At 35.4% G+C, this 27,669-nt stretch overlaps 1 protein-coding gene across 4 annotated transcripts in view; it reads left to right on the top strand.

The window, feature by feature from the left end:
• Positions 1–27,669, top strand: part of sona (sol narae metalloprotease) — a 70,999-nt gene that overhangs the window by 19,760 nt on the left and 23,570 nt on the right. For all 4 annotated transcript variants that reach the window (XR_016196913.1, XM_089260867.1, XM_089260869.1 and 1 more), the window contains exons 3-4: positions 2,131–2,586; positions 14,521–14,616. Coding sequence is in view for 3 of the 4 variants with exons in the window: in XM_089260867.1 (XP_089116993.1) it covers positions 2,131–2,586; positions 14,521–14,616 (552 nt within the window). In the remaining variant the exon portion in view is untranslated. The remainder of the gene's footprint in view (positions 1–2,130; positions 2,587–14,520; positions 14,617–27,669) is intronic.

The following is a 27,669-nucleotide window of genomic DNA, read 5'->3' as shown; positions in this document are numbered from 1 at the left end:
TGCTGCTGCTGTTGTTGTTGTTGTCATCATTTGCTGTACAATTTTTGAGTCATTTCGGTGCCAGAAATTTGCCTAAATTGCCGACCAAACTTTTTTTTCGGGGTTTTTGTTTGTTTGGCTCGCTTGCAGCGTGCAGCAAGTTCGCTGCCTAAGTCTTTTGTTTTTTTTGCCTGCCGGCCTGTGTCAGTCGTTCGGTTGGTTGTTAAAGGAAATTCTAGTCTGCTCTGACCCTGTAACAAATTTTGCGAATTGGCGATTTGTTGCCGCCGCTTGGCATCCAAACATGCGGTAAATATTTGAGCTAAAAACAGCTAAGATAGGAAAAAAAAAAAAAACAAAAACAATTGGAAACGGAAATGCGGCTATAGATGTGAGCACGGTGGCTATATAACCCAGTTAAAAAGGAATATCGAAAATCGAAAACACATTCATAAGCAAAGGCTATTTGGCACAAATAAGTGGCTTAATAGTTTCGCTTTTATTTTGTTTTTTGGATTTCACGCTAAAAGCGTGTTGGGCAATTGAAATTGGTTCAGCTGGCGTTGAGTGACTGGCAGATACCCTAGAGGCCATTTCCTCTAAGAGACGAGAATTAACATATAAGACAAGTTAAATGCTGAAATAAGACTAAGGAATGTATTCTTGTGGGGAATATTGGACTAGGAGGTACTCTGGAAGAGTAGCAATGGATATGGTATACGCTGGAGCTATAGGCTATATGAGAATTTGCATGTAAGACAAGTAAGGCGAATTGGCGGAAGTGAGAGACTGAAGTGAAATGAGGTTAGGGAATGGGAAAAACAAAATTTGAAGATACCCTGGAAGAATTTATATAAGTAGGAGAAACCTTAGATGAAATTTGCATATAGTATAATGGATAATAAACATATCCAGTGTGTTTTAATAGGGAACATACGACCTAGAGCTTGGAAGAATAGCGATGCTTGGAAAAAGCATTAGTGGAATGAGCTATACGAGAATTTGTGTATTAGGAAATGATGTCTATTTGGTGGAAATGATAAGTTAGCGAAGACCATAGGCGACTAGTAGATATCCTAGAAAAATAGAAATATGAATATATTTAAGTTATATAAATAGAATATGAATATATTTAAGTTAGCGAAGACCATAGGCGACTACTAGATATCCTAGAAAAATAGAAATATGAATATATTTAAGTTATATAAATAGATCATTGAGCATAAAAAGAAAGTTTTGCATGCCTTCCATAAGAGCATTTACAGAGAAAAAGATTTCTATTTATATGTTATATATTAACATATTATATATCTTTGTAAACTTTTAATATTTATTTTTTTTTACGATTTTATTTTTACCCAATATAATTTACCATGAATATAAACAAACAATAAGAAACAAAAAATATAATAAAAACTGAAAATAGTTATAAATAAAATACAGTCAGTAAATCAAATTTCTTCTGGTCAACTCTTTCAAGGAAACCTCCAAGAAAATGTCTTGTATATCCATAAATAATCTGCAAATCAATCTGATCTGGTTAGCATTGTGAGCAGCCATAATTGCGTGCAAATTAAAAACACATTTATAAACAATAAAAAAAGAATTTGTTAATAATTAAAATATGCAATTATTGTGCTCTCAATACGAGTTGTTCGTTTTGTTGTTGTTTCTATTTTTTTTTTTTTTTTTTTTTTTTGTCTACACGCACTGGCGATAACAGTACACGCAAACGATTTTAGCCGTTTGTTTGTTTGCTTCTTGGATTTTCCTCCGGCGCCTCATCCCTCCCAGCTGCCCGCTGCCTGGCGGCATGCGACGCTCTGACCCTGACCCACTTGCTGAAGACACTCGCGCAGCTCGACTCGGCTCGACTGAGTTCAGTCGAGCTCCGTTGAGCCCAGCTCAGTCGTTAATCTTTCGACCACTTGAGTGCCCGTGCAAACAAACAAAAAAACAGCGTATTCAACTGGAGCCGCATAAACACTTGTGCCCATGGCAGGCCTTTATTGCATTGAATTATTGATAATTTCTCAATGAATACTTAAACAATTGCTACAATTTGTAGCAGCCCGCTGGCTGTTGTATCACTTCAATCAGTTTATTAACATCCCTCTCACTCTCTCCCTCTGTCTCTTCTCTCTCTTTTAGCTGCACAAACAAATGTCGCCAGAGCAACTGCATTCAGTTTTCCATGTGGACACACACGCAGCCGTGCCGCACTATGAGCTCGTCCAGCTGCTGCACCACTCCTCGCACGGCGGTCTGCAGCGCAAGCGTCGCAGCCTCGACGAACGCATCAATGGAAGCAATGCACCGAAGCCGCATCATGTGAAGAAGGATCTGAGCAAGAATGCCTACTACAGTGAGCTGAAGCAGCAACAGGCGGCCTCTGGCAGCGGCAAGAATCAACTGCTTGGCGACGACATCAGCTCCATCAAGGCGCACAATGTCTCCTTCAGCGCCTTCGGCAATCACGTCAATCTCACGCTGCGCGCCACGCAGGGCCTCTTCAAGGGGGCACCGCACGAGCTGCGCATGTGGTCGGTGGGCAGCGAGGCGAACGCCACACACGGCCTCGATCTGCAGGAGATTCTCGATGAGAAGGTGAGTTCAGAATACTTTAAATAGATCTATACATATATAGGATGAGCTCATATTTAATGGAACAAATTCAAAATTCTAATGGGCCACTCCCCGAGTAATTTCATAGTATTTATTGTTGTTATTCTTGTTATTGCTTTTGACATGATCATTGGCGCTTTTGCTATTGATCACGTTTCTGTGGCTACCTTTTTTTTCTCTTTTGATTGGTTTTTCTTGAGCGTTTCTTGCACTTTCATTGTTACATCATGATTCGTAACATTTGTTTGCTTTTGTTATTCGATTCGTGCTTGGATTTTGGTATGCATTTGCTTTAATACCCTGTAGACTGTAGTTGTCTGATGGGATGGGCAGTTATTCATGGATATAATATAAATGATTTATATATGAGTATATTTAATATATAAATATGTAGTCCAGGTATATCTTATATATGGTTGATTAAATCAAGATCATGAATTTAATTATAAAAGAAACATTATTCTGCTTGTACATTTTGATTGTGCTTTCATGAGTTAAAAAATAGACAATTTAATTTGTTCGTAGAATTACGAGCACAACGTAAAGCTGTTCCCTTTTCATTATCAAATTATCAATGTGTTGATTCTGCTTTTGCTCAGCTTAAATAGGCGCACCGTAGACGAGTCTATTGAGCGCTCTATAGAGAGCGAGCTCGGGTGTTACGAACCCAAGGAGCGTGAGCTCAGTGAGAGTTGACACAAGTAGAACGGGCCCACTAAGAGTTACATTAAGCTGTAAATAATCCAATTCCCAATGCTGCTCGTATACATCCCAATTTTAATGCCTCTCTTATTACTATATAAAACATTCAAATGATTTAATAATGTATAATAGCTATTATTAAATTTATTTAAATTTCTTAAAAATAATTCCTAAAATTTTCTAAGAGAGTTTACATTCAGTTGCATGAAAATTTGTTTGTGTTTTTATTTACTTAAAAAATACTTCCGTAAAAATACTCTCATATTTTTATTTACTTTTTTCCTCTTTTTCCTGGAATTTTTTTTTTTTTCACAATTTGAACACAATGCCTTATGGGCAAAGAAAGTTTTATTATATGTTATCTTAAATAAAATATTTTTTTTTCTATTTTCATTTACGCTTCTCTTGCTGCTCTTACACGCCTGATCTCTTGAACCGCAAAAACTTAGAGCACATAGATTAAGAGCTCAAGAGCAAGGGATCAAGATCAAGAGAGCAAGCTCAAGAAAGCAAAATAAAGGGGTCAAGTTTTGATCTCTTCATGTTGTTTGCACGATCTTGTTTGCCTGCCCTTGATCTTGATCTTGATCTTTGGGTACGAAGTTCTTTGCGTGGACTTTCGTAACACCTACAAACACTGTTTCCATTTATTTCACTAAACTAAATGTAACATAGAGAGAGCTATTCACTCTCTATAGCTGAATGCAGATGAAAGCTTGGGGTTCTCTTAATGATTACCAACAGGGTATTCGCTCGTCTAGCAGCTTTAACCAGAGCCTGACAACTCGTTATTTATTTGTTTTTGTCGAGCTTTGTCTTCCGCTTTATTTTATTTTCTTATCAGCATTCGCTTTAGCTGCGCTTCGTTTAACGTTTGACGTTAGTTGTTTTTTTTTTTTTTTTTGTTTCTGTTTCTCTGTATTAGCTGCGAATCTAATCAAAATTAATTGGCCATGTGATAAATAGATTAGAGAGCCAAGCTGTTAGCGTTTGGCCTACTGTGCAAAGCTTCAGTTGAATTACATTTCTCGTTATGCAATTGCCTGGCTAAAATGGAAAAAAAAAAAAAACAAATCCAAAACTTAGTAAAGTCAAGGACGTGCGGAAATCGGCTTATATAAAGCAGTTGCTGGCAGATAAGCGACAATGACAGCTGTTGACACTAAAGCGACAATTGATGGTCTTAGCCAGAGATATACATATTTATATGTATTATATAAAGTGCAGATGCAACGTAATTATTATTAATAGAAATTTCAATTCGGATTGTATAATTAATGAATTTAATAAGCTTTCGATTCGATTAGACTTTTGCTTCTATTCGAAATTCATTTAAGCTAAAAATCATTTAATATTCAATTAAACTCAAAGAAGTAAATATATGTACATACATATATGTCTATATATGTATATTCACTCGTATCACAAATCACTTTTCGTATCTGTGACTCTGCCATGCACAAGAACGTGACTTAGTTCAATTATGAGTGCACGCTTTCTTTTGCCTTGCTTCTGCATATTAACTGTTATTTACAGTGCTGCACAAATGCACACACACACACACACGGAGATAATTATATGCCCAATGGCAGGGGGCGTTAGCTCATGTGCAAGTGAATTTTTTTTATTATTTTAAGCACTTACTAGGTTATTTTAATTTTATTTTTATTTGTTTTATGATTTCAAGCTGCCAAGTTCGATACATTTTACTTTCGGCCATTTGATACCAAATGCGAATCGCTGTAGGAACAGAAAATGAAGGCAAATTGAAAATGATTTGTATGCAAGGCACACACACCGAGAGACTTCGGAAATGAAAGTGAAATGTCATGTCGGGCGACAGGCGAAAAGAAAAAGAAAAGATTTGACCGCTTGCGACTTCTTGGCGGCCCGCGCTCGACTGTTCGACTCTGATTTATGTGTGATAATTCCGCTCTTAAGCCCCAGCGCAATGCGGAAAAATTCACGAGTTTCTGTCTCTGTGTGTGACTGTCATTATTTTTATTCGAGGATTTCAGCTGATTTTTATTTTAATTAAAATTTATGCCGTAACCGAAAAATGACTGCAAGTCTCCCACTCGACAAGCGTTGTCAAAAAAATAAATAAAAAAAGAAAAACTGTTTTGGCAATTATTTTTCGCTTTTGGCCTCCACAGAGACAATTTGATATTTGCTCTATGTGATCTCAGTTTGGTCGCAGAGACCTTCCATCAAGCAACATTTATTCTAATTTGTGGCATGAATTGTTTTTTTTTTTTTTTTTTTTCGGCAATTTTCGTGGTTTTTTTTTTAGTTTAAAATTAACTTGTTTTTAAGAACTCAAACCGCATGCGGAACAAATCTTCTAGATGACCGACCCCGTTTTTGTTTCAAGTTAATGCTGGGAAAACAAAAGACTTAAGCCACAAACTTGACAGGGAAATTTATTTGCCAGCCGCAAAATTGTTGTAAATTTGGTGTTTTTTTTTTCAACTTTCAAACTTTGAGTTGGCGTTTTAATTGCCTTGCTTTTATTTTGTTGGTGTCTAGTTCACCTTTTTTTTTTTTTTTTTTGCCTGCTGATGAAAATAAGATTCGTGCAGTGAAATTGTTCGTTCGCTTTCTGGACAAACAATGAAGGTAGGCAGGCAACGTTCGTTAGGTATTGGCAACGCCCCAATGAAGCAAAAAAAAAACAAGAAATAGAAATAATAATGGCATTTCAGCTGCCACGAAAATAAAGGCAAACACAAGGCGTCGCACGGCACACCCACCTCCGCATTCAATCGATAGGCCCCGCCAAAGGTCAGGCGCTGCAAAAAGAGAAAAAAAACAAAAATAAAATAAAATAAAATACTGCGGCATATAAATAAAGGTGCAGGTTTTCTGCAGGCAGTGGCAACCGCCTTAACGGAGCATAACAAATTTTATAGCCAACAGGAAAATATGCATGCCAACAACAAGGCGGCCATTGGAAGCTGGCTAGGTGGAAGCCGTGTGCCCTCTGCCTGATAATGAAAATAATTAAGGGAAAAAGAGACTGAAAATGGAGGATATTAATTATATTGAATGAGAAAACTTAGGTAATACTATATTGGCTATTAGTGTTGAAATTATGCATAAATAACACTATACATATATACACTATATTATATTTATAACATATAGTCTTATGAATGACTGTAAAACCGTGCACAATTCTTCAAGTGATGTGACAAAAACGAAACTTGAAACTTGAGTTAAGGCAGCTACATGACAAAAAGCTGAATGCTACGACACTCGATTGAAGGTACATCAATGCCAAACTCTGAATACTTTGTGCAAATATTCATCATTATTGCTCACGATATAGACAGCATAATCATATGATTAACAGAACTGAACTGGAAATGCTCTTAGTTTGGTTTTTTAGCGATTGACATAGAAAAAGCAAACTGAGAATGCATGACAAAAGCTGAATGCTATGAGACTCGATGGAAGGTACATTAATGAAACTGAAATACACTTGATCATAATTGCTCTCTAAGACGATGGAAGGTACCTGAATGCTGAGAAATAGATTATAATTGCTTGCGAAAGGTAGATCCTATTCCTCTAGTGAAACGAAACTAAAATAAATGCAATGCAACTTGAGTTAAGGCAGGTGCCTGACAAAAGCTGAATGCTACGGCACTCGATGGAAAGTACATCAATGCCCATGATTAGCTTGAGAAGTATTGATTATCATTGATCAGGAAATAGACATCATAATCTATATTAATATAATCTATTATTAATAGAACTGAATTGTAAATACTCTTAGTTAAGGTCTTCTAGCGAATGACATGGAAAGAGATAAATGAGACAGCATGACAAAAGCTGAATGCTATGAAACGCGCTGGAACTTGAATATTTTATCATAATTGCTCGCCAAGACTCGATGGAAGGTACCTGAATGCTGAGCTATTGATAATATTTGGCATATTCAAATAAAATGTAGCTCATATTACTCTAGTAAAACGAAACTGAAATACACTTGATCATAATTGCTCTCTAAGACGATGGAAGGTACCTGAATGCTGAGCTATATAGATCATAATTGCTTACGAAAGGTGTTCCTAGTGAAACGAAACAAAATTAAAGGAGGCAACTTGAGTTAAGGCAGATGCCTGACAAAAGCTGAATGCTACGGCACTCGATGGAAAGTACATCAATGCCAATGATTAGCTTGAGAAGTATTGATTATCATTGATCAGGGAATGGACATCATAATCTATATTAATATAGTCTATTATTAACAGAACTGAATTGTAAATGCTCTTAGTTAAGGTCTTCTAGCGAATGACATGGAAAGACCTAAATGAGACTGCATGACAAAAGCTGAATGCTATGAGACTTGATAAAACTTGAATATTTGATCATAATTGCTCGCTAAGACTCGATGGAAGGTACGAATGCTGATCATATTTGATATATATTTGATCATATTTGCTCGCTAATGCACATTCAAATGCCTACGAAATGCACTTCACATTCCTCTAGTGAAACGAAACTATAATAAATGAAATTAGAATTAAGGTAACTGCATGACAAAAGCTGAATGATATGGCACTCGCTGGATGGTACATCTCTGAAATTTGTGGAAATATGGATCACAATTGCTCGCGGAGTAAAAGGCAAAGCTACATGAATGACTCTAAAACTGTAGGCCAACTCTTCTTGAACAAAAACAAAACTTGAAACTAAATACATATACATATACATATATGTAAATCAGTCCAGTCAGTATTTGGCCACTGCCTTATATGGGCCACAGCAAAAGCAAAGAACCCAAGCCCCATTCCTGGGCTTGGCAAATGGCAATGCGAGACGAGTTTCGAGTCGAGCCAAGCCAATCCGAGCCAGGCCAGGCCAAGCTGAAGTTAAAACACAAAAGAATTGGGTAATAAATGTGCACTACTTCTCGACTCGTGTGTGTGTGTGTGTGTGTGTTTCGAGGCGCTTCATTCATTCTCAAGAGCCGTGCCCAACAGCAACAGCAACAACAACAACAACAGGCGCCAGATAATTGAGTTTTCAAAATGCATTATTTTTACATTTTTATATGGATGCCACGAGTGTTGAGCTTATAATTAAAACGCTATTAAAGCAATTGATGCATATTTCACAAGCAGAGCCACTCTGAAATGCATATACAAATATGTGTAGCTTGTATGTGTGTGTGTGTGCAACTATCTGGAGTACTTGCCGCTTGTCATTGCAAAACGACTTCAACTTGCTGCCCATTTCCATTTAGACATATTTTTCTTTTTCTCCTTATTTTCTTCACTTTTTTTTTTGAAGCATAACTGACTGGCGCCGAAAGAGCGCTTGATTAATGAGCCAACGCTTTTGGCAGCTGAATGAATTTCAAATTAGCTCACTGTCTCTCCCACTCGATAGAAAGCAGCTCTCTCTCTCTCTCTCTCTTTCTCTTTGGTCTGCTTTGGTCGCTGCAATCGGTTGCATAATGCAACCGTGTTTGTGGCACGACAGTCTTTGTTGCTGTTGTTGTTGTTGCTGCTGCCATGCTCATGTTGCAGTTATTGTTAGCGCTGTGCGGCTTGTTGCTTTGTAGCCGACCAGCAACAACAGCAACAACAACAATCGGCAAAGCAACAATGTTGATCTCTCGCCGCCGTCGAGGTTGTTCATTCCCTTTTAGTTTCTTTTTTGCACCACAAAAGTACGAATACGACTTTGAGCTGGGGACGTAACGAACGTAAAACTCTTTTTTTTTTGTTACTGTTTTTTGGAAAATTCGCTTATCTAGCGGCCACAAGGGAGAAGCAAAAACTTCATGCAAGTCAAATGCAAGCGCGGAAGTTTTTAAATTTTCCGTAATCTGGCTGCAAAAATCGCTCTGATTATGATACAAAGTAGTTGAAGCTAATTTTAAATTGCAGAGGCCACAAAAACAGCTCCAAGTCTTATCTAACATTTTCAAGGAGCTACGAAACCAAAGAAAAGAACGAATATGGAATACCTTCAAAACACGACCACAAATCTCACTCATTCATTAGAAATAATATATATATAGCTTACCTTCATTTGAATGGAGCTCTCTGAAGCGGGCCACATTTGGCTACGACAGTTTACGCTGAGCCGGCTTAGCTCGAGCCGAACAATCGAATAAATCAGACGTAATCATAACATTGATCATCGCTGATCGATTGAAATGTGTAATTAGCCAAATAATGGGCAGACAATGAGACTCAGTTGCCTTGGCATTGTGACGGCCAGAAGACCAACAAATCAAAACAAACACAAAAAGCCAGCACTGAAATCAAGTCAACTGTGCGGCTTATTGTGACTGGAAGCGTATCGACTTGTGCATAATAATGTAAGTCAATATACGCTTGTGTGTGTGTCTGTGTGTGTGTGTGTGGATAATGGTGCGTAATAAGCACACAGAGCTCACAATCCAGCTCTCAGATACAGCGATAAATGGAAATCATTATGCGCGCAGCCAACGCGTCGTATGCGTAGCCATCAAAAAGAAACGACGCTACGCCCACACGGCCAGAGCAGCGCAGCGCAGTCACTGTCGTTGTCGCTGCTAATGCGTTAATTGTCAGTTAGCGTGGTTAAATGACTTGTGGATTTATGTGCGTAGCCAAAAGAAACAAGAAAGAGGTAAACTCTTGGCGTGGTGTGGGACGCTGGGGCTTTCGTTTGCAACAATAGCAAATTAGCTGCTCGACTACGCACAGCTTTCAAACTCAAGTAGCTTTTCACGTTTTCCGCCCAGAAAACCAAAAAATAAAGACACAAAACTATTTCAGCAGCTAATTTTGATTTCGACAAGTTTGTTGCCTAAGTCTTTTGTTTGGTTGTGTGCCCTTCTGCCTGTCTTTCTCCATCTCTCTCTAACCAATTTGCATTTGCAAAATGAAGCTAGCTGCCCGGAAGTAGTTGCGAGTGAGCGTTGCTTTTACTTTCCTTGCGGCAATTTTTGCTCTCTTTTTAAGTGAAGATATCGTACTTGATTCATGAGACTTGGCAATTGGGGCTAATGAAATTTTTGGGCAGGGTAATCGGAGCAGATTGATGGCTTGAGATTAGCCAGATTAGGTAATGGAATAGGCTTGATAGGTGAATATATGCGACTTGACAGTATAAGACAGCAAAAGGAATCGATACCCTTTTGGGTTATGAGCTATTGTAGGGTATTTTAGTTTCTGGAAATAAATTTGTTATGGTTTTCAAAACTTTTTCAAAGTAGTTTGCTGTTGTTTCTTTTATTTCAATATCGCTTAAAATAAAACAGGCATAATTATATACTAGATTCCATACAGCCAAGTGGAATCCCTAGCTTAGACATATTAGCCTAATTAAGAGTTTTCAACTAATAAAAACTTCAAAAGCTTGAAGCGCCTTGGAAATTTCGACTTAAGAAGACGAAATTGAAATAAATTAGTTTCTACGAGATTAGAAAGTTATTGAATATATATATTACAAATGGCTAATGGGCAAACATATTTCCCATTTGAAACACTAACCACAAGGCAAAGTAAAGCTATCTCAGCGAAATTCTAGTCTGAAGTTAGGAAAAAGTGAAGAATGGAGCATAGCAAAAGTTTCTTTTAAAATATAATTAAAATGTGAAGAGAGTACATTCTGTAACTTCTCCATTTGTAGGGTACTTACTCTGCCTGCATATAAACTGAAATAGTTCCCGGTAAAGAAAAACAACGCCCACACTGCCAGCATCAGTTAGAAAGCGGCTCTTTAAATCTTTTGGCCTACAATCTTTCATCTAATTGCTCTGAGCGTATTCCGCTCACTGCCCCATAAAACCGTTAATGAGGAGCAATTTATAAAAATAATATGCAAAAAAAAAAAAAAAGTAAATGAAAGAGAAACAAAAATCTACTTATATAGAAAGGCAGTCAACAAATTGTATGGCGCCAATTTGGCCAAAAAGCCCTTGGGCCCAGTCGCGCACTCGAAAGTATTTTAGCCGCTGAATTGGGCTCAAATAATTGAGCCAGTCCAGAGTGGACCATGTGAGTAGTGTGATTTACATAACCGCCCAACACGCACACGCTCTAGCGCGATGTGAATCTGTGGGCCGCACAATCTGCATAATGTCTTGTAGCCATTTGTAATTAAAAATTTACGATGTCGTTAATAAATTCGAAAAAAAAAATGAAAAATGAAAAAAAAAAAATGCGCGACAGTTTACAATGCATGCGGCATCAAGTGGGCTAATTAAAAACTGCAGCAGAACAGAAATGCGGGCCAAAACACGACGACAATTGTCAGCTAACGAAGGAAGTGGCATGCAAAGTTGCCTCAAGAGCACAACAGAAAAAAAAAAAAAAACAATTTAATAAAAAAATTATTTTGGTGCTTGTTTCTTGGCTGCGCTAAGTGGCCGGCGGACACTAACAGTTCATAAATATGGCCAAAACACTTGGCCAGCGCTGGCTTCAACGTTGACAACAAGTGCCTTGATTCTTGGCAGTTGGCAGCTGAATTAGAAATACAGAAATCGAGAAATACAGATATATACCTATACATACATATATATGTATATAGTGAAGTGCTGATGTGTGCTATGTTGTACGTGAGCCATTTGGTGTGGGGGTCGCTCTTGTTGCTTTGAACTTATTTCCACAAGGTCGTTAGCCAAGACAGCCCGGGTTAACAACAACAAATTAAGCCATAAATGCTTGTTGCACATGAAAATTGCTTTTTATTTACTGCTGCTGCTGCTGCTGTTGGTGCGTTTGCGTTGCCTTTGCCTTTGCGTGTCAACACGTTTCGCGGTCAACAGTCAGCGGACAGCCCGTTGGCACGCCCACTTCTCAAATGGCCAGACAGGCTCAGTGATTTGATTAATCGCCTGCAAATATTTTGCAAATATTTGCAAAGAAATTCGTATTCGTTCAATTGTGAAATCTTCCTCGTACATGAATTTATTTTCTTTTTAAAATTTAGTTAAAACTTGAAAGCAAAAGAAAAAGAGAGAAAACAGAAAAGTGAAATTTAATTTTTGTATTAGAACTGGATATTTTTTTTTAAACTTTTAACTCAATATATGTATTTAAAATATATTTTATAATATTCCAAAATATATTGTATTTATTGGCCATTTATACATAGTTTGCAATTTTATAATAATTAAAAACATTTTATATTATATATTTTATATTAAATTCATTTTGCAATTTTTTAATATTCATATTAGTTAATATTATTAATTTGCAATTTTTGCAATTTTTATACCATTTTATATAATTTTTATTTTTTTATTTTTATTTTTATTTTTTTTTTTGTGGGCACATATCATGTCATATCATATACTATATTTATTTGCATTTATATTTAATTTGCAATTTTATATATTATTATTTTATAATATTCAATATATTTATTTTATAATATTCAATAGCATTTTTATAAGTTAATAAATAAATATTTCAAATTTATAAATAATTTGAAATTTTATGATATTTAAATAAGATAAAAAAAATTTTTTAATAAAAATTTAATTGCAATATATATGTATATATATATATATTTTTACATTTATAAGATTAATGCAAATTTAAAAAAATAGATATATTTATATATAATTTGGGTTATTAGAATAGTCCAAAATATATTATATTACATTTATTTGCAATTTTATAATATTCAAATAAATATTTTATCATAATTTAAAATTATTTGCAATCTCTCTGCTATTTAATAATATTCAAATAAATGTATTATATTTATATTATACTCTCAGAGCTTTTCTTAGCTCTTATTCCTAAATGTATTTTTATATACTTAATATTTCAAATTAAAATCATTTAATATAAATATACACATATTATATATAAATTTTTTTTTAAATATTTAATTTCATATAAATTGTATATATTTTATAAAGTCTAGTTTTTCCATTTGTTTTTCTCACGCTCCAAAAAGCGTTTCATATTTATTTTTTGGCAATTCTTTAATATATGCCAAGCCATAACATTTGATTGGCCGTTGCGTGCAAGTGTTATTAAATTCAATTAAATACATATGTATATATGAATATATATATCAATTTGTAAACCACATCTTCCGTTCCTGTCCGATTGCTCGCTTAACCTCCGGCTGATTTATGGCCTATGCGGTTGCTCCGCCGCTTTCATCGCATGTGGGCAAATCTGTGGCCAGTGGCTATTTGGTCACTCTGCAGTGACTTTGATTTTGGCACTTGGCTTAGTTTTATGGCATTTTATATGTATATATATATTGATACATTTATATACGTGTATATTTGTGCTGAGGCCAGTTATGAAAATGATTTATGCTTGTAATTTGATAGAGCGCCGCGGACAAGTTTTGTGGGTACGATACGCAGTCAATGCCAAATGCTGATGTCAAGTGTCGGATTACATTTATTTCGATATTTATTACAGAATTAATGGGCAGGCGCAGCCGGCAATTAATTTAATTAGTCGCACACATTTGATTTCAGCGTGTCGCATAGGCAAATTAGAAATACTTTAAATGCTATGCTAATGCAAATCAAATGCATTCCTCGAAATTTGGCAGCAGTTGCCTTGAGTCTTAAGTCAAATACACTGCGAATGTCGTTGTCGTTGTCGATGTCAAAGGATTTGCTTAAGAACTCAGCTCAGCTGAAACCAGATCAGCAGCCGCCGTTGCCAGTTGGCCAAATGTCAAATGCTTAAGCTTTAGCCAAAGCCACAGCCACAGCGCCGCTTTTTCATGGTCAGCCTGAGCGCAGGCAAACAGCACGGCACACACGGCGCATGAGTGACGTGCATGTTGAGGCGTCACATTTGCTGACCAACTGCATAAATCAAAAAGCCCCGCTGCCGCATATCCCACGCAGCCAACTTTGCTCTCCACCTCCCTCTCCCTCTCCCTCTCTCTCTCTCTGCTTCTGTTAATCTCTTAGTCTGGGTCTCTATCCATTGTCGCCGTCTCCTTCTTTAGCTGCTGGCGCACTTAATTAATATACAGCTGCCTGACCACACGGCTTTGGCTTTGGCTTTGACTGGCGACCAGCAGCTAAACAGAATAACAGACCAGCACAAATGATTTTTCTTTTTTTTTCTTTTTTATAAAAAATTGCTTTACATTTAGTGGATTTATTTTTTTGGTATGCTTGGAATGCGAGCAGCAACAAAAATTGATTTGTTTGTTAATTGAATGCTGCTGGGCAACGTATAATAATCTAACTGCTCTTCTCTTCTCTTGCAGCATCACAAACACGAGATTGGTGAGGTCTTTCAAGATGAGCAGAACATGGCAGCGATCTTAATGCGCCGCCATATGGAAACTGGCGATTTGATAATGGTAAGTGTAACACACACACACACACACACATACATACATATACATATATATGTATATCTCTCTCAGAAGGTCAGCACAAACCACAAGAATTTCAATTAGCCCGCCCCTTTGGTGGTGGTGGCTTTTGTTAGCTGTTATGACAGACTGCGGCTATTGTTGTGGCCAAGCTTGGCTTTTGGCTGCTGTGCGCCGCACTTGGGGCAGTTACAATTAAACGCCTGCCACTTGCCGATAATTTGCGGATTTAGACAATTTCTGCTGATTAAGCATTAATTTATATATATACGTATATACATATATAGTTCGCAGTAACGCGCCACGCTTGACAGCCGTAATGTGAATTGCATGTCGATCGGCATTAGACATTGTCAAGTGGCCAGCTGCAACAACAACAACAACAACAACAGCAGCAGCAGCAATAGTAACAACCATAACAAAAAGAAACGCTCACGAATTGTCGTCACAAGCAAATCAAGCACCTTGACCAATTTGCTAAAGTGAAAACTCAGATGGCGCATGGGCGATATGCTGCAAATGTGTCTCATAATTGTCTGTAAATACTAGAGATATATTTCGCAAATAGATTTTAGAAATAGGAATTGTGGCAAGACTCGTATCGCTCGTATCGCAGCTGACAGTTGGAAAGACTGACTGACAGATAGATCGATAGATATATCTGCCTCACATACACATATGCCATGCTATAGATAGAACGAAATTCTTGCAAGCATTTGAATGTTGTAGCGTTTAACAGTTACTAAACTCAACACTTGCCGTATAACAGTTGCCTCATTACTCATTCTTGTCAGTTGGTAGCTAAGATCGCCCACACTCAGATGCTAAATGCCGCGCCCACTGACTTCTCATTAGCAACAGTAGCTGAGAAGCTGTGTGAATCTTAGCTAAATCAAAAGTAAAATCTTTGCTATGAAACTTTCTTATAGAAATAGTTGTTATATGTGCTATATATAGTCCCTTCTCGCAGTGAGACTACTATTAAAAGCTTTCTTATCTATCGAAAATAAGCAAAAGAGAAGATTATTTAAATAATAAAAAGATAATATATAATTAAATTAAATTAAAAATATTTAAACTCTAAATTTTTAATATATTATATATATATATATTTTTTTTTTTGTTTTTTTGTTTTTTTTTTTAAATATTATTTTGATAAAGAAAAATCAACAATGTAAAATTGTTTAAGTAACCGAAAAATAATTAAGAAATTATATACAGAAAATATTTATTATTATATATAACAATATATTTATTTATTATTTTTCAAATATTTTTTGTACTTTTTAATTAGTTTATTTTGAATATTCTTTTTGATCAATTTAAAAATAAAATTATAACATGCTAAAATTGATTAAAATAATATTAAAAATAATACAAATTAAAATAAATTTAATTAATTAATTAATAACAATTAATCATTATAAAATATTGTTAAATATTTTAATTCATATATTATTATTATAAAAACAATTTCAAAAATTAACATTAGCTTTTATGATTAGAATGAAAAAAAAAAAACTTTAGAACTTAACAATTTAATATAAAATTTAAATTAAATATTAAAGTATTATTTTCATTTGTGAAATTTAACAAACTTCAAAATATTTTTGCGAATGGTTGCTTACACTTTATATAAATTTTTAACTGGTTTACCATGCCACCTACTCTTCAGGAAATGGGGCTTTGCATGATATTGCCTTTTGACTTTTTCGCACATCAGACATTCATTAAAACGTACAGCTACTTACATACATCCACACACACATATATATATACACATATATATCTATGATTAATGCAACATGGAGTGGCAAATGTTCTCTTCGCTTCCTCACATTAACACCACACTGGCCGATGAAGGTCAATCCGTCTGTCGGCTGTTGGCTGTCGGCTGTCGGCGACTCTCTCATTCGCTTATTAACAACTTTAGTAGTATTTTGCAGATAATAAGTTGTTGATAAATTGCTTCAGCTTTTAATTATAACACAATTGGCAATTAACATTTAACCTGTGGCGGAAATTAAGCGCTCACAAATGCCGCACAATGATTCGCACGCTAAGTGCAAATATTTGTCTGAAACGAGATCGAAATGTTGGTCTTTTCGCCTAGGAAGTAAGTTCTTAATTAGCTTGGGAAATTCGCCGACAAATGACAAAACTCGGGGCGCAACGAATGAGCCAAGCAACCAGTTGATTGAGTTTGCCTGCTTAGATATGCATGAAGATCAAAGCAAATGTCACAATGCCAAAAATTAATAATCAATAACGAGCGGAGACAACAAATATGCACGGCAATCGGGTCAATCGAAACCAATCAACCAATCAGCCTCACAAATGGCCAATAAACAAGGCTTCATCTTTAAAAATAAAAAAATAAATACAATATATACAATATATTTATTTATAATTTTTTTTTTTTTTGGCAATCAACTGACGTGTGTTCATTTTTTATTTGTAATTTGTTAAACAAAAGTCAGAAATGTATTTTTAATAATAATTACACAGAGAGCCATAGACAAAGAGGTTACCCAAAGCAGCTAGCCAATAAAAGGTCAAACTGCAATGTCTGGGCCCGGCTTGGCCGACTTGGCCGTCTTGACCGACTTGTTATGGCCAAGTGCGAGTGCTGCACAGCAACAAAAATAGAAAAATTGAAAAATTTTACAATTCATAAATAACAAAATATTTATGCCCGCTGACATTTTGAAGTGCGAAATGGCCAAAAAAAAAAAAGCTAAATTTCGTAAGCTCGCTGCAGCTGTTCGTCTGCAGCCATTTGACCGGTTAACCGGCTGCTCGGCTGCCCGGCTGCCTGGCTGCCCGCTCGGACAGGCTTCCGGCTTAGCTTTGACCTTAAACGGCTAAGAAAAATAGCAAAAAGCCGACTTGTAATTAAAAATCGACAGAAGATCTCCAAGACAGCCAAAGTTGTGCAATTCATCGTTTCGCCAAGTCTTTTAGCAAATTTATGGACATTTAATTAGTCCCGCCGAACAGTCGGTGCCGTAAGATGTGCGTACGCCTTAAGACAGAGCCGCAGCGTAATTATTGACCGCATGCAACCTAATCAAATAGTTTGTAGTCGCTTAGCGATTGCCCAACAGCCGCATTCTCGACACGGTATGTCATACAGTGGAAATACAGAAAACTAAGAAGATATAAATGTGTTGATTAAAGTGGTATATTTGCCAGCGGTATATTTGATTTAAGTGGTATATTTATGTATTTGTCAATTTTGATAAGTTTTGCTTGAATCAAAAAAAAACTAATATGTTACTTGATAATTTTAATTTCGACTCTAACGAAAGACTTAAGACACAAACTTGTTACCAAGCATGTATGTCTAAATTTATATTTTCCATATTTTTTGTGCAAGTTTTTTTTGCCAAAGATAAATCATCTTCCGCTTGGCTTGGTACTTTGCATGTATTTTACTTTTTTTAATGAAAGACTTAAGGCACAAACTTGCTTCAAATGCGGATTTCCACTCCAATTTATTCTACAATTTTTTTTTTTTTTTAAATGTTCTTTAACAATCTAAAGATAAGATATTTTCATATATCTACAATTTTTATTTATTTTTTTTAATGAGTATTGCTGCATATAAAAGATTTTTACATTTTACTTAAAGCTTTTTTTATATTATATATTATGTATACTTATATTGCTTATATAATACAGAATAAGATTTTAATTAATTTTTGCATATATCTAATTCTGTAATCTTGTATTTTGTCTAATCTTATTATCTATTGCTTTAATCAGCAAATTTTTTTTATCAATTAATTCGCTATTGTAACCACAGTGCAAACAAAAGACTTAAGGCACAAACTTGCTAACAAGCACATTGCTCAAGCTGGCACCAAAATATGGCTCAGCCTGCTGCTGCTCTTGTTGTTGCGCTCATTGTTGCTGTTGTTGCACTGTTGTAGGCTTATTTAATTATGGCGCAGCATATAAATTGGCACAGCTCTTGGCACGCACTATTTGCCGATGTTGTTGTTGTTGTTGTTGTTGCTGTGTTGACTTAATTACATAAAAGAAACAGCAACAACAACTCAAGTTACAAAAAGCCCTCCCTTGCCTGGATGCTGTGCGAAAATGAAAACGCAAAAAAACAAAACTGAAACACTTCAAGCTGCGAGCGGACCGTTAGGTTACCCGCTGGGTGGGGCAGTTGAAAGGGAAACTGAGTATCGGTATCGCCCCAATTTGGCCAAGGCACCTTGCCAAACGCAGCTCCAGGCAAGCAAATAAATGTTGCTTGTTTTTTGAGAGATTGTCTGCGTGTTGAAATAGCAATAAATAAACTGGAAATTAAATTTGCATTTACGGCTGAGAACGTAGGGCTAACGTATGCTGAATATAGGACAATTGGTTAGCTCATTAATTGTCAGCTAGTTACAATTGTGTTGAGCAATTTGACATTGAAATATTCGCTCGACTGCGCACACACACACACACACACACAAACACACACCGACTCAATCATCACAATATTCATGGCTAATTAGACGCACTCGGCGCCCTGCAGGCCAACATCGTTTTGGGCGTTTGTTGTACAAATGTTCGGCAATTAGTTGCGCAAATATACAACAAATTGATGACAATTACTTTGGCGCTGCGTTGGCGCCTGTTAATTGTTAAATATTAAATTACAAAGTGCATCGCACTGTGGCAAAGTGCGTTGAAATTAATCAACAGATGAAACGAGTTCAAGGCCAAACAATAAGACGTCAATCAACATCAGAGCTCCAGCCATCATAATTTTTCTGCCAGACCGACAAACCGACAGACCGACAGACCGACAGAGCGGGCACTTTACAAATGGCCTGTGCCATTTGCTGATAAATAAAGCATTTTTGGGGCCAACTGCAAATAGTGAGGCTTGATTAATGCTAATTGCGCCAAATGTCAGGCCAACATTTATTTTGTTTAAACAAATCATACAAAAGGTCGCACAGCAGATGCAGCCTGGTTCTCCGAGCCAGACAGCCATACAACGTTTGTCTACTAATTAACAGCCACATAAACATATCAGACGCTGCACTCGAATGATCTTGGTTACCCCAAAGTGCTTTACACAGCCAAAAACTAGATTCAATTCAATTTCGTGAGGACGTTTTATTATTTACTTTGATGTTCAAGTTGTCGATCTAAAATTGTTGCTATAAAATAATGTGTTGATCAAGAAACATCTCACATAAAATTCAACATGTATTTTTTATAGATGTTACGAACTTTATAGTTGAGAAGTCAATGAAGTCATATTAGCGAATTATTGCATTTGATATTAAGTGAATGTTCTAATGATGTTAGTAGAGAACTCAGGCTAGTCATATACAGTGAAGTTTAGCAATTAGCAATTTCAGAATTCAATCTGAGTGCAATAAATGAACTTATAGTTATTTTTTAAATGAGTAAATGAGTAAGTAGAAGTGGAAAAAAGAATTCTTTAATTAGATATACAGAAGCCTGCTGCCTTTTTAGCACAGCTATTTATTTATCAATATTACTTTTTTTATTTGATTGATTTATTTTATTTAATAAATATTATTATTAATCATTTATAAATATTACTAGTTTTACTTTAATTAATTTATATTATTTAATAATTACATTTTATTTAATTAACATTAGTTTTAATCATTTATTAATATTACTTTTTATACCCTGAACCCATTGAAAATGGGAAATCAGGGTATAATGTTTTTGTGTAAAAGTATGTAACAGGCAGAAGGAATCATCGCAGACCCCACAAAGTATATATATTCTTGATCAGCACGATGAGCTGAGTCGATATAGCCCTGTCCGTCTGTCCGTCCGTCCGTCCGTCCGTCCGTCCGTCCGTCCGTCCGTCCGTCCGTCCGTCCGTCCGTCCGTCCGTCCGTATGAACGCCGAGATCTCAGAAGATATAAAAGCTAGAGAGCTGAAATTTTGTGTGCATACTCGTGTATACCATACGCAGTACGAGTTTGCTTTATTTTTTCGATAACTCATCCGATAACTTTTTTATCGAGAATAATCGAAAAATTGATTTTGTTTTTTGAGCCTCATCGGAGTACTATTAGATGTAGAGACTTCAGATTTACTGTGTATATATATATGTAGAATACAAACATTTTGTAATCAACAGACTTTGGATACCACGCCCCCTTCGCCCCCAATTTGTAAAAAACGTATTTCAAGTACTAGAGACTTGTGCTTTGGAATGTACACACATTTTGACCATATAATTACGCCCTGAAAATTTCATTAAGATCGTATGTTTACAAACGAAGTTATTCACCAAGTAAATTCTCATACTGTTGTCCACACTGCAGCGCAGCCCAAGCGCAGTCGCTGCTTACTGCGCAGTTAGCAGAGCGCGGGCGCGTGAGGGTGGATGCATGTAAATGTATGTGTGCGTGCATAAAAGAAGTGCAGAATGATAAGAATATCAGCTTGGAGGGTTCAGGGTATCTCCTAGTCGAGCAGTCTCGACTAGAGTCTTCTTACTTGTTTTTAAATTAATTTTTTTATTTTAGCAATAATGTTATTAACTATCTATTTATATATCTATATTATTTATTTTAATTTAATGAATTTATTTTATTCAAAGAATAAATTTTATTTCATTTATATTATTATTAATCATTTATCAATATTACTTTATTTTTTATTTATTTATTTTAGTTATATCAGTAGTATTTATTTTAATTTAATTTATTTATATTAAATAAAACAAATCAAAATATCAAATTACATATTATTTAATTAATATTATTATTAATCATTTATCAATATAACTTATTTAACTTGAATTTATTTATTTTAATCATTTATTAATATTACTTACTTTTATTTTATTTATTCAATTGATATTTTTATAAATTATTGAACAATATTATGTATTTTAATTTAATTAATTTACTTATTTAATATTTACTTAATATTTTTATTAATTTTACCATTTCGAATTTATATTCTTTTACACAATAGAAGAAAAATTGTTTGCTATATGCTCAAACGACATACATATTTTACAAAGTCATTTTAAACCATATTCCATATATTTATTACGCTAATTTCATATTAAAACCATGCCAAAAAGTCATTTAAAATATCACCCACAGCCGTTAAGACTTTGCCTAAAAGGGGAAATTCACTTTCCAAAGCGTGAGTCGATCAGCAATCAGAGAGTGACTCAATCACCCAATCAGGATTTTATTTGCATCACTAAAATAAGGCCAAACCATGCCATAAGGCACTAAGATTTCGTTTATTACACAATGCAGCGTCTGAAATGAGTTTTGGGCTCTTCCTTTATTTATTTCTTTTCGTGGTGGCATTCAACGTCCACGCCTTTGCATTCATCGTGCTGCCCTTTGCATTCACTTTGGCATTTGCTGGAGTGCAGCGCCTAAAGATCAAAATGTATGTGGCTCGAGTATTTATGCCATTTGATCAAATAACAACAAGTGAATAGCTGAAAGACAAACAGCAACGAGCCCAATTATTAGGTAGTCGCAGCATCTTGCCATTTTGGACACGGGTTTTGTGGCGTTTTGGGCAACTCTATTAGATACGCGCGCAAGCAGCAGCAGCAGCAGCAGCAGCGGCGGCAGCAGAATAACCAACATCAGACGTCGCATCAGCATCATTAAGAAGCCTCAAGTCTTTCGGCACCAAAAACAAGTTTACACTTTGAGCTGTTGAGCTTCTTCATCGTCACCTTCTTAACAAATTGTTTACTTGATGCTCGACGCTGCAGCCTTGATATTTACACAGAGTTGAACGTGTCTCTTGGCCCAACCGTTTCTAAGTCTAAGCAATATTTAAATATCGCGCACACTTATAGACAAACCACTGGCCACTGCTTTGATTTGCATCAGATGCGGCATCAACGTGTTAAAAACAGTAAAATTTATGTTATTTGCTCTTTTGGGCCGTCGACTCGTCGACAGCGAGTTCGTTGTCTAAGTCTTTTGATTTGACATTCGCCGAGACAAGCGTCTGCTGTAAAACACATCGACATTTATGCAACGACACTTACAACGATTCTGATTTTATGGTCTTTGCTCTTCAAATTTAAATAAACTTTATTTTAATTGAAAATTGCTTAATTCTAATATCATAAAATCTTTTAAATTCAATAATTGCCCACAAATTATTGAATTCGTATTGGAAAGGATATTATGGAAATTTTTTTATAATTATATTATTATTTTATATATAAATATATTTTTTAATATTCATCATAAAATAAAATTTATATAAATTATTTTTTGTATTTATATTGAAAAAAAAAATTTTGGCAAATTAATTATTTTTTATTTAGTTCACAATTTAGCAACTTTGAAAATAATATAACTTGAAAAAAAAACATTCAACACATAAATTAAAAATACTTTATTTTTCTGCTGTGAAAATGTGTAGATTGCTATTTTTATTTGACATTTCAATTGCAACTCAAATATCAGCGAAAATTTAGTAAATGTTGTAAATGTAGTGGCTGTAAATATTTCCTCTATAAAAATGTCAACTGTCTTTCGCTCGACTTGAATTTTGTTGTTCAGTGTTAATTTTTGGGTGCATGTAAAACATTTGCATCTAATGAGTTGAGTAATTCGAACCACACGTCATATTTCCTACATGAAGCTATTAATTTGTTGTCGAAACTAATACATAAATTTGCAATTTCACCATCCCATCGGTATCATATCAAATGAGGCGTGTTTTTTTGGCAAATGCAAATTTAGTTGCTCAAGTGTTTCTATTGAGATTCGAGTTTGGTCAGCTGCCCGGTTCGCCCAGTTGGCGAACCACTTGCTGTAACAAAACTGAAGCAAAACTGATCCGACATAACGACAAGCGCATATTAAGACCTGTGGCGAAAAAGTATTGCTGCTGCTGCTGCGAAGATCAGCTGCTGGCGATCTTTACGCATGTTGCACGATGGAGTATAAAGGATTAGCTGCGCTCCACTTCACAGTCTTTTCAATTATAAGCCACACTCCACAAAAAAAAAAGAAAACAACAACAAAATATAGGTGCACATTTTATTATTTAATCAATTTTGGGGCAATTTCGGTCAGCTATTTCCTCATGAAAAATGATTTTTAATTGCCCGCCACAATGCAGGCGGCAGAGCCAGAGCCCCGCCTTCTGGCATATTGCATTTTAATAATACTCTGTTTGTGTTACGTGATATGTGCAAAGCCGATGCCAAAAGGCGATTAGGCGCCCGTCGAGGTGAGGAAAGTGAAAGATTTAAGTGAATTAAAGTGCACTTTGAGCCTAGGCAACTCGAGCTTTTATTTTTCTATTAGACCAAGAATCGCTTGGCAGCAGCAACAGCCTTGATAGACCTTCACTTTGGTGCAGTAAGTGCAAGGATAACTGCAGCCAGTTGAGTTGAGTTGTCTTGATTTTGACTGCGGCTGACATTGACATGCAACTTCATTAAACGTCTGGCTGCGACCCCCCCGCCAAAGCCACAGCCACAGCCCCGGCCCCAGCCTCAGCCTCTGCTCTGTCATGCGAAGTTATTGGAGCGGCAAACTATAAAGCGCACTTTGACTTGGCCCGTTCGCATTGAACTTGTTGGCAGCAGCAGCCAACGCATACACACACACACACACACTACTTAACAAATGATGCCAAAAACAAATAAAAGACTACTGCAGAGTGCGTTAAGCATCTAGCTGTTACATTTTGCCAAACAAGCGAATGAGCAAATTAATTTTGATTGCAGTTGATTTGATTGCCTCGCGGCTCAGCGCATTGAGAGGCTGTGTGGGCCATGTTCTTGTTCTTAAGCCACTGGCCATAAGTTGACCATGGGCGTTGCCTGCCGTGTGTGTGTTTCTATAAATATTCATTGATCGCTGCACACACACACACACACACACACATATGGCTGTTGCATTAGCGCTGCCCGAAGGTGGGCTCAATATTCCTAAGCTATGATTTTTCTTTTTCTCTCGGTGTTTTTTTTTTTTTTTAACGAGCTGCTTTATGTAAACAAACTGTTAACACTGTTGAGGCTGCAGAGGCTGTTGTGTTGCGCCTTAGTTTCTGTTTGTTTGTATTTTCTTGTTCTTACTCTCATTATTTCGATGTTTTATTGTTGCTGCTGCTGCTGCGGCTGCTGCTTTAGTTTATGGCTACATGCGGTCATATTGAGCAGTGATCTTAAGCGCCGATTAGATTTAACCTTGACCAAGATGATAACAAAAAAAGAAAAACTGAAACAAGAATTACAACTCACGAGCTACTTTTATGTCTCGCTATAAAAAGGCGACCAGGAGGCGGCTACTAAAATCGAATCCATATTCATTCAAGCCGAAATTATTAAAAAAAAAACTTTAATATCCAATTAAATATTAAACATGTGAAGAGCTATTGAATTTCCAAGCAAACCGAAAAAAATGTGTACATGTATATGTAAAGTCCGACTCAACCAGAGTGTTACGATTTTCAATAACTATATTTCAGTCGCTGCTTGAGCTGTCTATAACATTTAGCTATTGAAAACTTAATTGAGGCTTGCCATTTAATCATAAATTGTCTTACACCTGTCAAGTATGTAAACATTATTGTTGAAATTTGAGCAAAACTTCTAGCGGAGTTGTGTGTGTGAACTGAGTCGTGTAGGCCAGTTGAAAGGCTTGGGCTTCTGTTGTGCTCTCTGAATAGATCTGAATGAAGGCAGCATCCATAACTTGAAAACTAGCTGAAGTTCTCTTGATTGATCAACGCATTGAAATCATTTAAATAAAGGGAAAGGGAACCAAAAGTGAAAGGGGAATAAGAGCGGAATATGAAATGAAATGGAAAATGAGAAATGAAACAAATGAAATACATATATATATATATATTATAGGCATTTGTATATATTGATAATTGTACATTTATGTTCTATTGTATATATTTATTGTATAAAAATTATAAAAAAAACATTTAAATACAAAAATTTATAAATTTATATAAATATGTTTATTTACATATTTGTTATGATTTTGATATAAATCGTATTACATTTTTAAATTCTATTTTAATTATTTATTTATTTCTTTTCATTTAACTTTTGATTACATATAATATTATATAAATAAGAACATATTTGATTTAATTAAAAAAAAAAAAGAAATTTAAAAATAATAATCTAAATTGTATATCAAATATTTTATATATATTATTATATATATAAATAAATAAATAAATATTTAATTTTTAAAATATTTAAACTTAAAAATAGTATTCTAAAAATAACATTTGAAAAATTATTTTATAATACAAATTTAATAAAAAACATAATTAAAACAATTAATATGACATATTTAAAAAATAATTTAATAAAAAACATATATAAATCATTATATATTTTATAATTAACAAATTTAATTATAAAATATATAAAAATTATATAAAATATATTCCTTACATATATATATAATTATATATATTCAATATTTTTATAATTATATATAGTATATGTATGTATATGCAGAGTATAGATATCTATATAAACATATATTTAATATATAATATATTTAATATATAAACTGTTCTTGGACAACACAATGCTGTTCTTTCAATAAATTTCTCAAACAAAAATATAAAAATAAAATAAAAAATTATTCATTATTCGGCGTTAGCCAACACTCAGCTAGCCAAGCTAGCAATCAAAAGAGTTGCCTCCATTGGCGTTCGTCTAATGCTCGTGTCATGAATTTGCACAAATTATGCTAATTTCCAAAAATTACAAACCGCAAAGTGATTTTTGTTTTCAAACGATTTCTTTTGTTGCCCTCCGCTGGCTGTCAAAATGTTCAATAAATTTTTGCAGAGGGAAGCCCAAGAGCAGAAAACGTAAGGCTGAAATAAAAACCAACATCCGAAGGTGTTAATTGTGATTGTAAGTTAATTTCCGAGTCTCTGGCTCAGTTCAGTGAACTCGGTTCAGATGCTGCAATGCATGAGATGAGCTGATGTTGAATGTAAACAATTGAACCTAAAAAAAAATATATATTAATAATGAAAAATTATTAAATTATTTTGCTAATGTGTGTGCTCGTTATGTGAAATTAAAAAGCAATTAGGCAAGCGAATGGGCAGACAATGCGAAATGCCAAATATTATTATCATCGCATCCCAAATCCTTCACAGCATTCCCAATCGATGGCTATCAGTGGTGGGCGTGGCTGGAGCTTAGCTGGAACTTGGCAGCTCACTTGTGCAGGTGCCACTTTGTTGTTAGCTTGTCACATGGACAGACGGACGGACTGACAGGCAGTTCGCCTGACTGACAGAGTCCGAGTCTGTGTGTGTGTGAGTGTGTGAAAGGCTGAGAGCGGTCCAAACATGTCTGGGATTGCGTTGAGACTGTAATAAATAACGGCGCCTGTCGCGGCAACGGGCAACTAGATATAACAATCATGTTGTGGGTGATTACATAAACTAGACAGCCGTATAGAGTCGGACAGACGGACAGTGGGACCGTCGGACAACTTTATTTGCAGTGCAGTGGAGCAGCCAAAAGCCAAACCGAATGCTGTACGATTTGAAAGCAATTTGCTGTTTTCCCTGTTTGCAAGCACACATTTTCGCATTTTCACATTTATATCAAAACATAATTAACTAAGTGGCACGTGCTGCTAACGCACATTCAATTAATTGAGAAAAAAAAGGCTTGGGCCATGCGACGCCTTCGTCTCAGTTCAATTTCAACACACGCAGCAGCAGCAGCAGAGGCATAAATAAATAGTCTAGTAATTTATTAATTGCCGCAGCTAGACATACTTTAGTTATTTTCTTAAATAACAGCTTGCTGCATTTGCAAAATTACATAATAGGCGTCGTCGTCGTCGTCGTCGTCGGGCTGCCCAAAGAACTCCGCTCAACAATCCCAAATAAATTGCAAAGAGCAACATAAATTTGCCAGAGAAACACCACAAGAGCGCGTTAAGCATGTGTGAGTGACTAAGCGGATACCCTGTAAAGAATGCTGCTGTGGCTGCTCTTCTCGTGTGATTTATTGAGTAACTCTG

This window comes from Drosophila navojoa, chromosome 5 (genome assembly GCF_054131105.1).
Source record: "Drosophila navojoa isolate 15081-1374.11 chromosome 5, UAZ_NAV_1.0, whole genome shotgun sequence".
Classification (NCBI taxonomy): Eukaryota; Metazoa; Arthropoda; class Insecta; order Diptera; family Drosophilidae; genus Drosophila; species Drosophila navojoa.
The sequence above is the reverse complement of the archived record's forward strand: the minus strand, read 5'-3'. Positions and strand labels throughout refer to the sequence as shown.